The sequence below is a fragment of the Tupaia chinensis genome, unplaced genomic scaffold, assembly GCF_000334495.1.
Source record: "Tupaia chinensis unplaced genomic scaffold, TupChi_1.0 Scaffold000545_1, whole genome shotgun sequence".
In the NCBI taxonomy this organism is placed as follows: Eukaryota; Metazoa; Chordata; class Mammalia; order Scandentia; family Tupaiidae; genus Tupaia; species Tupaia belangeri.
Window position 1 is genome coordinate 3,716,057 of NW_006160057.1, and position 13,124 is coordinate 3,729,180.

The 13,124-nt window shown below is 41.9% G+C and overlaps 1 protein-coding gene and 2 pseudogenes across 1 annotated transcript; 2 read left to right on the forward strand and 1 right to left on the reverse strand.

The window, feature by feature from the left end:
* LOC106735844 (60S ribosomal protein L27a-like) overlaps nucleotides 1-1,470 on the forward strand; it is a 3,736-nt pseudogene extending 2,266 nt beyond the window's left edge.
* A 3,839-nt stretch (nucleotides 1,471-5,309) lies between these two features.
* LOC102500495 (60S ribosomal protein L7-like 1 pseudogene) lies at nucleotides 5,310-6,064 on the reverse strand (annotated as a pseudogene).
* Nucleotides 6,065-10,202: 4,138 nt separating this feature from the next.
* Nucleotides 10,203-12,192, forward strand: TYW2 (tRNA wybutosine-synthesizing protein 2). The gene has a single exon (XM_006172368.3). The coding sequence runs from the start codon at nucleotides 10,301-10,303 to the stop codon at nucleotides 11,618-11,620; it is 1,320 nt and encodes a 439-aa protein (XP_006172430.2). The 5' UTR covers nucleotides 10,203-10,300; the 3' UTR covers nucleotides 11,621-12,192.
* The last annotated feature ends 932 nt before the right edge of the window (nucleotides 12,193-13,124 follow it).

Below are 13,124 nucleotides of genomic sequence, written 5' to 3' on the forward strand. Positions count from 1 at the left end.
GATTTTTGCTATAGGGTGCGTGCGCTCGCCAGACAGACAGAGAGAGACATAGAGACAGAAAGCGAGAAATCACCCCCCAGGGGGGATGGTCACGCCGCAATCCCTTCTCCTCCATTATCCTCTCGGGATCTTGGGCACGCACGCACACGCGCCCGGCGTGAGTTTTAAGCCACCGGGTCCAGGACGCGAACCGCAATCGACTACGTGGGAGTCCAGCGACATAGCCATTACGCTAACTGCTGGTTCCCAAACACTGTAAGTTTTTATAAGACAATAGGACTGTGCTGTTCATAAAGAAATAAGTCCTCAAAAAGCAAAAATAAAACAAAATTAGAAAAAGTTGTTTAAAAGTAAAGACATGGTAAAATCAGTGACTTGGTGATTTATAGGCTTTAAAAGTTCTTGATTTTAGTCTTTTAAAAAATTAATTCCAAAGAAAGACTCTTCTGTAACATTTTGGACTTTTTTTTCCAGTTTCATACAGGCAGTAATGGTTATCATGAATAAACTAACAAACAACCAAATAAGTACCTGACACAAGTGTGACAAAATGTCCTTTTTTTTTTCTTTTAGGTTTTTGCCATAGGGCACATGTGCTACGGTGAGTGAGAAATTGAGAAATCATTCCCCTCACACCCTCTGGTGTGGAGGAATGGCCACACTGCAACTCCTTCTCCTCCATTCTCCTCCTGGGATTTTAGGTACACACACACACACACTCACACACACACACACGTGCCCAACCTGAATTTCAAGCTGCAGGATCCGAGACTCAAACCGGGTTGGCCATGTAGGAGTCCAGTGTCTTAACCACTATGCCACCTGCTGGCCCTCCCCAAATGTCAACTTTTTAAAAGCTTGGAATGTCAATTCATGGGTATTGATTATTATTTTCAGTATGTTTAACATATTTCATAAATAAGATAAACTTAATGGAAGCTACAAAAGTAAATTTATAAAAGTTTTAAAAAATGGGACTAATAGTAGAACACATATCACAGAAATCTTGGAATTGTTAATTAATGTAAAGTACTGAATTCAGTGAGCACATGGTAAGCACTTGCTAAATGTTATTATTTTTCTCAGAGCTGCTATTTAAAGGAATTTTAAATCTCTCTCTTTTTTAAGAGTCCTAAGAAACAAATATGAGAGGGAAATGAAAGAGAAGCTTGGGAGGACTTCTGAAGAAGGTGATCCTCAATCTGAATCTGAATTTTCAGAAATACATGAAGGGTTCCTGGGAGAAGATGCAGGTGAAGGTGAACGTGAAGGCAAGAGGCAGCTTCCCCTCTTCTTGCCCCATCTGTTTAAACTTCTTCACAGACGCTGCTCTGCGCTCTCATCTATCTCTGCCTTTCCTGTAGATCCCTCTCCAGAGCCTCTGTTGTTCCCAGTGGCTTTTTCACCAGCTGCTCGGAGAAGAGCCACCTCATGGATAAGTTTCGCTCCTTCTCCCTCATGTGTCCTTGACTGGGGAGAGCAAAAAGTAAAACCAAACCATTCCCTGCCTCCCCTGCAGTCAGGGATGGTTATGGGAACCCATACATCCCAGAGAGTCAGAAGGAGGTCTCAGGGAAGTCACTCGTTTCCTTTTGCTCCATCTGAGTTCCTCAGGAAGCCCAGCAGAGCAGGAGCCATGTTGAATGGTGAGCCTGGATGAGAGGCCCCAGCAAGGCTGAGAAGGTTTACTGAGGGATTTTCAGCACAGCTACTCCAGCCCTGGGCCTCTTCTTTTATCAGAAAAATATACCTCCCACCCATTGGTTAGCAGCTGTTGATAGGGGTTTCTATTCCTTGCTGCCCTAAACACCCAATGGCTGGATTACCCATGTCAGTCAGTTAGGGATAGTCTAACGAAGGTGACTAAAGAAAGGTCTGGGAAGAAGAGGCCCCAGGAGCCTGGACATCCTGTCTTCAACCACCTTGATGCTGGTTATTGCTGCCATCTAGTGGCAACACGTTAGAACTGGAACATGCAGACTAAACTGTTCTTTGATAGCTTCTTTTTCACCAACACCCATGGGTCGTACATTCATGTGATTTTTCTACAAATATTTTATAAGGACTCACAGTGTGTGTCAGGTCCTCATGAATACAGTTAGTATCTTCAGTAATAAAAGAGAAAAATACAGCTCTTTGACCCTTGAAATTTACAGAGGGAGGAGCTCTTGTAAGAATTTAAAAATGAAACTTATGATTAGAAAGTGCTATAAGAGAAGAGCATCGTGCTATGACATGACTGACAGGGATGTGACTTGTTGGGGAGGGGGTGGAGGTTAGAGAAAGCTTTCCTGAGGAAGTTCTAAGTGGCCTGAGGTCTGAAAGATAAGCCAAAAGATGGTCTTCTGGGTAGAGAGAGCAACCATGAAAGTGAACTGTAATGAAGGGAAGGAGTGTGTTTAAGAAGAAATAAAGGGAGACCATGTGTTTAGGTTGGTACTGGGTATGAGATGTTCCAATTTCTTTTTTTTTTTTTTTTCCTTAGAGGTTTTTGCTATAGGCACATGGGCTCACCAGAAAGACAGAGAGAGACAGAGAGACAGAAAAGCGAGAAATCACCTCCCGGGAGGATGGCCATGCCACAATCCCTTCTCCTCCATTCTCCTCTCGGGATCTTAGGCACACACGCAGGCACACACGCATTCGTGTCCAGCATGAGTTTAAGCTACCAGGTCTGGGACTCGAACTGTGGTCGACTACATGCAAGTCCAGAGACATGGCCACTACGCAACTACTGGTCCCTGAGGTATTCCAGTTTCTAAACTGAGACTGCAGTTGTTAAATATAATGACCACAGAATTATTTTACTTGAGCATGAGCTGAAACAGTATTAGCTAGTAACTATTTACAGAATATTCCATCAAACAGTAGTAGAATATGTATCCTTCTGAAGTGCGCATGGAATGTTCTCCAGGATAAATAACCTGCCAGGCCATAAAATAAGTCTTGCTTAGTTGAAAAGAACTTAAAATCATATATAAATATGTCCTCTGGACACAGTGGAGTCAAAATAGGAATCAATAGCAGAAGAGAATGGAGAATTCCAAGTATGTGGAAACCAAACAAAGCACTCCTTAATAAACAGTGGGTCAGGGAAAAGATACAGTGAGCCTAAGTCTTCATTCATGAGCAGGAGAAGATTGCTCTCAGTGAGCAGAGGAGCAAAATAAAGATGTGTCTGACTACAGCCCATAAATTCTGAATATTCATTTTACTGCTTACATTTAATACACTACAAATAAATATGGAAGAAGACAAACATCTCCCATATAAAAATAACTCACAGTGGGATTTTGTTCTAGAATAAAAAGGGACTCAATGAAACCATTTGGCAATGAATTAATGTAAGAACCTTTCATGTAGCATTTTTTATTAAAACTTGCTATTCATGGGGCTGGCAGGTGGCACAGTGGTTAAAGGCACTAGACTCCCACATGGCCAACCACAGGTTGAGTCCCGGACCTGGTGGCTTGCTTTCTCACTGCCCCTCTCTCTCTTTTTCTGTCTCTCTCTGATCAAACTGAATAATAAAAATAATAAATAAAGTTAAATAAAATAATTCTTTTAAAAAATTTGCTATTCTTTCTCAAGTTTTTATAAATATTTTTATAAATATTATAAAGCCACAGCTCTGGGCATCATAATATTATTCAAAGCCTATATACAATGGAATATTCAGTTTTGGCATAATATACTTTATAATATGACAGTATAACACTATGTGGAATAAAACAATGCTTAAAGAAAAATATATTTACTATTTTATCTTTTTTTATAACCCCTTTTATTTGTATAAAATTATACATTTTTTTAAACACTGATGTGAAGCAGATCAGACTTACAGGCATGAGTGGAAACACTGATCCCATATTTTGTATAGACGGATGTAGGAAACAAGCCCCAGGCTCCAACATCCATAACGTTTTCCCATGACTGATACATCATTTTAAATTAATCTGACCTCACAATACTTTACAGTGTATGGGTAACAACTCGGGAGCCAATCAGCCTAATTAATTATCTCATAACTTGGCACATTTTAAGGCATTGTTATCCCCCTAAATTTCATAGCTATGTTTGAGGGCCTGAGCCAAAATTGCAGCATGGATGATCTGAAGGGATCAGGGAATACAATGGTTAAGCTTCAAGTCAGTTTCAGCTCAGCACATGCTCACCAACTGCTGAGCTGGCAGGCTGAGGCAATTAAGTCAAGAAAGCAGAGGGAAGGCCCACAGTGGACACGGAGAATCCAATCAGCAGCAGACCCATTTTTCCCAGGACGAACACTGCCAGAAACCCTGTGGCTGGCCTACTCTCCCACTGCCAGTAGGGCAAGAGTACTTCTGGAGTCAGGATCATGCAAGAGAAATGGTTTAACTGAGCAGCTTGCCTGATATGCCAACATCACCCATGTTAAACCAAGAAAATGGTTTACTCCTTCCCAATCTGGGCTTTAAGGAGACAACTATCAAGGAAACCAGGAAATCCCATCTGAGGGGGAAATGCTGGGCACCTCCCGAGTTACGGACGGTGCAGGGGGTAACACCACTTGCCACTGTGTTCTAAGAGAAAACAGCAAACAGGACTGAAGGGAAAAGCTGTCTAGGTAAGGTATATTCTATCAGGCACAAGACCAGGAGACTAGCAAGATCAGGGCCTGGTGACCAATCCCGGTAATAGCAGGACTATGAAACATTCAGGCAAAATTTTGGTATATATATGTCTTTTTGACAAAGGGAATTTCTCAAATACTGAGATAGAGAAAAAGACTAAGACAGCTACAGGCTAGATAAAAAAGTCCTCAGACACAGTAGGGTTGTCAAGTCTGAGAACTCTCGAAGCTGTCAATAAATTGGACATAATCTCATGGTAGAACCACCAAGCATTTGTTTTTGTGCTTCTTTAAATTGTATTTTAAGTTTTTTCAAAACAAGGTCCTAGAAACCTCCAGTTTCAAGTATGTCCCAGGCTTGGTCCACTCCTACAGGAGTCTTAGGAAACCTCGTACCAGTTTGCGTTATACATTCACCAACATTAAAGCCCAGGACAGATGTGATGAAGCAGGGCTCCCTCTCCATGGCATATGCTGAATGTCAGAGAAGGCAGCAGCCAACATGGAAAATGCTGAAATTTTTCTTTGCAACTTGGCTGTGATGAGGGGTTCCTGTTACGAACATAAACTACTGTGTTTTCAAGACTCTTTCTTTCCAGTTTCTGAAATTGGACCAGACAATAATCTTCTTTGAAGATACAATTCAAAAAGCCAAAAGCACACCTTCTAACACACTGTGCTTTCAGGTACTCTGGATCTAGTTCAACTGGCGGATGAGCTGATTGATGCGTTCACCCTGATAGCCAGGTGAGTCTATCTCCTTGAGGAAGCCCACTTGGTTCTTGGTGGCATGACAGGCCACCGAAAGGTGAAAAGGGCACAAGAAACATGAGATATCTTGGAAATACTTCCCTGGGAAGGCAATTTCATGAATGAGGTCTTCTAAACAAATTACGCCAAACATCCCTAGATGCCCTTCAATCACTGTGTTGTTGGTTAGAGGAATGGTCTTATTCTTGACCTTGGCTTGCCCATGTTTCAAGATGAGTTCCTGGACAGATTTCAGATTTGGAAATCCCCAGGTCACATAAGGTTCCACTATTCGCAGTGTTTTTAGGCTTTGAGGAGTGACTTTGACAAAAACACCACTGAAAATTTTCTTCAGACACAGTCTTGCGATGGTTGTCTGCACCACTGAACTCACCCCATCAGTCCTTTTGATGCACACAACAAAGGCCAATGAGTGTTTATCGGGCATTTTCAAGGCATGAGGTTTCACTTCAAGTCATCTGAAACATACCATGTCATGCTTCTGCCACCAGACTGCCACAAATCATTTAAGAACGATTCCAGTCGCTTAAATCTGGGCCCTTTCTCTTTCCTCTGCTCTCTTCTTGCCAAATGTGCTTGCTTTGCTTGGGTGGCCTTGAGGGCTTGATAAGCTTTTCTCTTTTTCAGGAGATTTTATGGAACCAAAGGGATCTTTTTCCTTTGCTCAGGCTCTGCCATCTTCGCAGTGCTGGTACTGCGCATACTATTTTATCTTTTATTTCAAATACACTGTTATAAAATAAAGGCATTCACTATGGCCTCACAGTGCAGTGGTTAAGCACTAAGCCTAGAAAACTGGATTCCATATGGCTAACCATGGTTTGAATCTCAGCAGCATGAAAAACTCACCAGGCACGTTTGATGCATGCCCCAAATCTCAACAGGATGAAGAAATAAAGGAGAAGGGACTGTGATGTGACCATGCCCCATGGAGGGTTATCTGTTTCTTTCTGGCTAGCACAGATGCCCTTTGGCAATAAGAAATATAAATGCATAAATAAGTAAAAGGATTGAAATAATAGAGTGTTACTAGTGAATACAGGCAGGAAGTTCACTCAGGAAGCTGTTAGAAAATTGAGTCCAGGTCTATAGCATAAAAGGTGGGGGTGGGTGGGGGGGAGTAAGCCTGGGGAACTAGATAGCAAGTAGATTCCATTAAAAATGGAGCCAGTTTATGGACCAGCAGATGGTATAATGTTTATGTCATTGGATTCCCACATAGTTGACCATGGTTCAAATTCTGGACCCAGTGGCTTAAAACTCGTGCCGGGCATGTGTGCATGCATGCCCAAGATCCTGAGAAAAGAATGGAAGAAAAGAGATTGTGATGTGTCTATTCCCACTGGGAGGTTATTTCTCACTTTCTGTCTCTCAGACGAGTGCACGCATCCTATAGTAAAAATACAAAACAAAAATCTCTCTCTCTCAAGAAAAAGAAGAAGAAGAGGAAGAAGAAGAAATAGAACAATTTCAATTGTGAGAGATAAAGGGAAGTTATAAGTAAAAAGAAAAGTCTCAGGTTTATGACATGAGCAACCAGACGATTTGCAGGGACATTTCATGAATTAAAGAGGATTGGAGAAACACAAGTTAAGTTTCATTTTGGAAATGCTGAGTTTGAAGTATCTGGGAAACACCAAATAAGGGAAAATGGTAGAAGAATGGTATAGTTGCAAGAAGAGGATTTTGTGAGCTGAGGAAAAGCAACAGACTGTTCATCTTCAAGGGATGACAGGCACTCTTGTCCTTCACAAAGTCCTTAATCTGTGGCATTAAAACAATTGGACAACTCAAAAGTTAGTTCTGCAAAGGCAGGAATTGGACTTTCCATTCTTTCTGCTTTAAGGAGTTTAGCACTGGATGGTGGTAGGGGGCAGGTTAGCTAATGATGTTCAAAAATGCAGAAGGAGTGCTAAAATAAATAAACAAGAGGCACCTAGGGAATGAGAAAGGCATTTTAGGCACAGCAAGTGAAATGAAGAAAAGTAGAAAGAGAAAAAAAGGAAGGAAAGAACAATTACCCCTCTTTATTTCCAGGCTCCAGAATCTCTCAAGCCAGGGGACAAAGTTCTGTGCACAACTGGCCCGACGAAATTCAGGACCTCTTTTCTGCATGGAAGCTAACAAATTAGGAGAGGTGAGGGAGACCTTAAAGAAGGTATAGAGAAAAAACGAGAAAGAAAGAAAAGACTTGGCCTAGTTTTAGAAATGAAAGATTGGTGACTGTTTTTAAACTTGGGAACAGTTTTATTTCAGAGTAAGAGGAGCAGATAATGCATAGCCTGTTGGGCCAAGATGAGAAAGTTATTCTTTGAACTATAGGTAAGATAAGGAGGATTTTTCAGTAGGGAGAATATGATCAGAAACTACATTTTTTTTGGAAAGGTTTTTTTCGCTATAGGGCTCGTGCGCTCACCAGACAGACAGAGAGAGACAGAGAGACAGGAAGCGAGAAATCACCCCCCAGGGGAGATGGTCACGCCACAATCCCTTCTCCTCCATTCTCCTCTCGGGATCTTGGGCATGCACGCACACGCGCCCGGCGTGAGTTTTAAGCCACTGGGTCTGGGACATGAACCGCGGTCGACTACATGGGAGTCCAGCAACATAGCCATTACGCTAACTGCTGGTTCCCCAGAAACTACATTTTGAGGCCCAGCCATCGTGGCACATGCAGTAGGCTGCCACTGCATGATACTAGAGCCATATGGAAAGAATCCAGGTTTGAATCCTAGGTCATTCTGAACATAACAGACATGCTTGTGGGTTCACTCACGAACTTAGTTGACTGGAAGGCTGAGTGAGGGAATCACGGCATGGAGGCTCTGTCAGAGTTTCTCTCTCTCACTCTCTCTCCAGAAATAAACTTTAAAGGAAAAGAGAAAAAAATATGTTTTGAAAGCCTAGTTCTGGTTCGGTAAGGACATGGTTGCAGAATATACATGACTCAGAGAAGGCTAGGGAGTTCAAGAAAAGTTGACTAACTTGATATATACTTTAGAGTACATGGGGTATATAAATAAGTCCATGATAGATAGTTTTCAAATAAATAGGCACTGAGAATTGAGGAAAAAGTAGCAGTGAGGGTGGGTGTGTGGTTGGAGATAATTTATAAATTGTATTCTTGAGTAATGGTAAATACTAATGTTCTTGAGTAGACAGTGAATACTATGCTACTATAATATATATAGGGGAAATGTAAAAACAAAGAAAAAACAAAAACAAAAACAAAACAAAACAAAACAAAAACAACTCATTTAGAGATACTAAGTATGAGTTGCCTGTAAGAGGCAATTTGAGATCAAAGACATGAACAGTACTGTGATTGGAACATCAGGGTTGAAGTATGTATGGCAGATATCATCACAGGAACATAGGTAAAGATGAAGATATAAGAGAGAGATTAAAGATGGCAAATGGCAGTATGTTTATATACTGATGAGAATGATTCAAAAATGAGAGAGAGAGGAAGGGACAGAGAGAGGGAGAGGAAGATAAACTGAATGTGCAGGACATAGGACTATAAAAAAACTGGTCCTGAGGTGTGACCACATAAGTATAGAACATGCCTCAGAATTTTTCCAGCTAAGGTGTGTGGGACATTTTCTCAGACATATTTATTAATCACTGGTTGAAGGATTCTCCCAGGAGAGGCAAAAGAGGGCATTAATTCCACAGCATTTGTGACTTGCCCTGCACAAGGACTAATCCAATTCTAGTGGTCAGAGAAAGCCATCAGGCAAAGATTCTTAAGTTCTTGCAGTTAGAAGCCATTGGGTTGGCCTATATGTGAATGGTGAGTCCCATAGTGTACCGAGAACCTGCCTGATCTTCTATGCTAGTATTCCTCTATATTTCCTACACAGAATCTAAGTCTCAACATAGAGATGAAATATAAAACAGTGAAAATTCTGATACTAAATAGGTTTCAAGGAACAATAGTTTTTAGTCATAAAACTTGTATTTCCCATAGAGATACCTGAACAAAAAATAAAAGGACTTCAATTACTATTAACACTTCTGGGCTTTAATATCCTAATCTATAGAATGTGGCAGGTGAGTAGAAAAGATAGGGCTTCTTAAAAGCTTTTGTTTTCAGTTATTTGAATTAATTTGTAGGGAATTCCCCTTTGTCCTCTTTAGGTTAACTGACACATTTTAATAGGTATTTAGTAACTGCCAAGCCAACCAATTCATTACCTAATAATATATCTTTTAAAAATATCATTCTTCACTTTTAAAAATATCTTCTTTTCACTAGGCATTGATTAAAGCATCCCTAGTGAAAATCACTACAGCAATCCTCTAAGGAAGGTCAGGTATTCCCATTTTATAGGTGAAGATTATAGTTTTGAGAGGTGACATGATTTACTAAAACTCAGATCTTTCTGGCGTTCCCAAACAGTGAGATGGTGATGACTACCTTTGCAAGAAAAGGGAAGGAGTTAGTTATAGCTGCCTTTTCACTCTCAGCAAATACAGTGTTTGCTGCTGATAACCGAAGGGCAGTATTTAGACTATGGAAAACATTTCTCCAAATTCAGCCCATCGTTTCAAGTTCACCTTTCTCTTTTGATTCATGAGCAACACTTTAGAGAGTGCATAAAGTTTTGGGATGATACCAATTAATTTGGTTTTAGCCTATAAAACCTTTGCGGTTATTAACTTCCTTTCAGGCTGAAGCCTATTATGATAACCACAATAAAGATGGCGGCAGCGGCTTCACATGGCAACGCAATTAACCAACAAGCAGAACAATACAACTAGTTCCGGCCTGTTAGACTGACATCACTTCCGCTACGCAAAAACGGCTCGCGCCGGCTTGGACAGTGGATTGGATTTACCGAAGCCGGTAGACCGACCGTGGGGAGTAGTCGTCTTGTGGAGGGAATCGGAAAGAATGTCGGACCTAGCGATATGGAAAGAGAAGGTGGAAAATCTGCGGCTGTTGTTGCAGTTGTAACTGAGTCTCGATTTACGCAGCGATACAGGGAATATCTCCAGAAGCTGAAACTCCTGGACAGACAGCATCGTGTGGTAAAGATGCCAGATGGCACAGTGGCGCTGCCGCTGCTGGGAGAGACTCTCCCGGAGCAGCACCTGCAGGAACTGAGGAATCGCGTGGCCCCAGGCAGCACATGTATGCTGACGCATCTCCTGGATCCTGTTCCTTCAAAGAAGGCCCAGGGTTGTTCACCTGCCCAAAAACTGAGGCTTGAGGTGAGTCGCTGGGTAGAGAACCGAGGAGTAACATGGTCAGCGGAGTTGGAGACCGATTTGCCCCGATCTTGGCAACGGCACGGTAACCTTCTGTTGCTGAGTGAAGACTGTTTCCAAGCGAAACAATGGAAAACTCTAGAACCAGAACTCTGGGAGACCGTTGCCTCCGCGCTTGGCGTCCAGCGTTTGGCAAAACGAGGGCGGGTATCACCAGATGGCACTCGATCTCCAGTAGTGACTCTACTGCTGGGAGACCATGGCTGGGTACAGCATGTGGATAATGGTATCCGGTATGAATTTGACGTGACCAAGTGTATGTTCTCCTTCGGAAACATAACTGAGAAGCTGCGCGTGGCATCACAGCCATGTGCTGGAGAAGTGCTGGTGGATCTCTATGCAGGGATTGGATATTTTACATTGCCTTTCCTAATTCATGCTGGTGCTGCCTTCGTCCATGCATGCGAGTGGAATCCCCACGCCGTGGCTGCTCTGAGAAATAATCTTGAGATCAATAGAGTAGCAGATCGCTGCCAAATACACTTTGGGGATAACAGGAAACTAAAGCTGTCAAACATTGCAGATAGAGTGAACCTGGGACTCATTCCCAGCTCTGAAGAAGGCTGGCCCATTGCCTGCCAAGTGCTACGACAGGATTCTGGGGGCATTTTGCATATCCACCACAACGTGGAATCTTTCCCAGGAAAGAATCTCCAGCTTCTTGGAAGCAGCAAAATGGACAAAGAGCATAGACCTTTTCCTCAGCAAATTACCTCTAACCTCTGCAAAAGTGGAGCTACCAGAGACTCCAGCAGAAAAATGCTGTCACCAGCCATCAAGTCAGAGTGGCAAAAGTGGGCAGAATATGCAGCAACTCGAATTGCCACTTTTCTTCAGGAAGTGCATGGGAAACAGTGGAAGACACAAATCCTGTGCATCCAACCAGTAAAATCCTATGCTCCTCATGTTGATCACATAGTCCTGGATCTGGAATGCCGCCCCTGTCCTCTAGTTGGCTAGAGCAGATGGATCTGGGGACATGAGGGATCCATGTGTGTGCGACCCTTAATGTATCAGTTCCGACCAGGTCATCCTTCTGTCTCCTGGTGATCTATTTTAGTATTTTGTGGCCTCACAGACAGGCATTAGACCAGTCCAAATAACTTCATTTGTCTTCCATCGATCACACTGAGAATTACCTATCTGGGAGAAGCAGCATGGCTCATTGAAATAAGGCTCTTCTATGCAATCATGAGTTCTGAATTCTGTCCTATCCTGATTTTGGATATATGGTTTCAGATGTTCTTTTGGCCTTTAATTTTTCTTTGCAAGACAAAGGTTTCTTTGAACTGTCTCACTTGGTTGTTACCTACTAAGCAGTTATACAAAAGGCATTTTTTTTTTTAGAGTGCTGTTTACAAAATCACTCCAGCTACAACATGGAAAATTGACTAGAGGAGAGCTAAGATGAAAATAGGAAGACCAATGAGGAGGCTGTGGTTGTCCAGGTGTGAGGTGACAGTGGCTTGGACTAGAATGATGGCAGAGGGAGGTGAATGTATTCAAGAAATAAATCCAAACCAAGGCATTAACATGATGCTGTTTTGTTATCATGACTTAAGTGAGGGAGGGAAGACAACAAAAATTAGTGTATTAACCCCACTCCTTGACTTCAGCATTCCTAAATGAGCATGGGAGGATGTCTTATATGTTAGATCTATTGTGATAAAAAGAGTTAAGAATCACTGTTCTAAATCATGTGGAGTGTACATCTCTAGCCATAAGTTTGTATAACAGCTACCAATTGCTAGCTATTTTTAAAATCTTAGATTTGTGTAGGCCTCAAACACCCTCTACATCTTCCTTGTCAAGCAACTTAAGGGATGACATAAGCTATAGGGAATGTGAGATATTCTGCACAGTTTTTCAAGCTTCACCTTACTTATGGCTGTCTGCCATCTCTGTGGATTGTCATTGGGATGCCTAATTGTTGAGAATCACACAGGGCTTTGGTTTCGTGCATTTTAAAACCATCTAGGTTTGTTTGCTTGGTGAAAGAAACAGAAAAGTGTGGCTTTATCAGGATTACGATTATATCTAATAGCTGGCAAATATTAAGTAACTACTACATAGGCTTCAAGAAATGTAAAGAGCCACTAGATAAAGCTTGTCACTCTGAGTTCACAACCTAACAGCAGAAATAACAAAAGGGACACAACTGAAATACATTAAGATATGAGTCATGTGAGTGATAGCATGTTGTAGGAGAGCACAGGTGGGAAATGAGGTGATGTTTGATTTGTCTCTTAAAAATTGGGTAAGGGTTGGGGTAGAAACAGGTGCTAGTTGAAAAGAGTAACAGGTAGGAAAGTTTGAATGCTCAGAATCTGGGGTGTTGTCTTTAGATCGGTTTGTAAGAGAGGAAGCAGTGAGAGATGTGAAGATGGGTTGTTGAGGATTAAAAAGCACAGTGTCCTGTACACAGAAGCCCCCCCCCCCAAGGAAAGGTAAGCTACCACTTTAA

Excerpts from the sequence above, each read along its gene's own strand:
- TYW2 (XM_006172368.3), top strand. The coding sequence starts at position 10,301 with ATGGAAAGAGAAGGTGGAAAATCTGCGGCTGTTGTTGCAGTTGTAACT.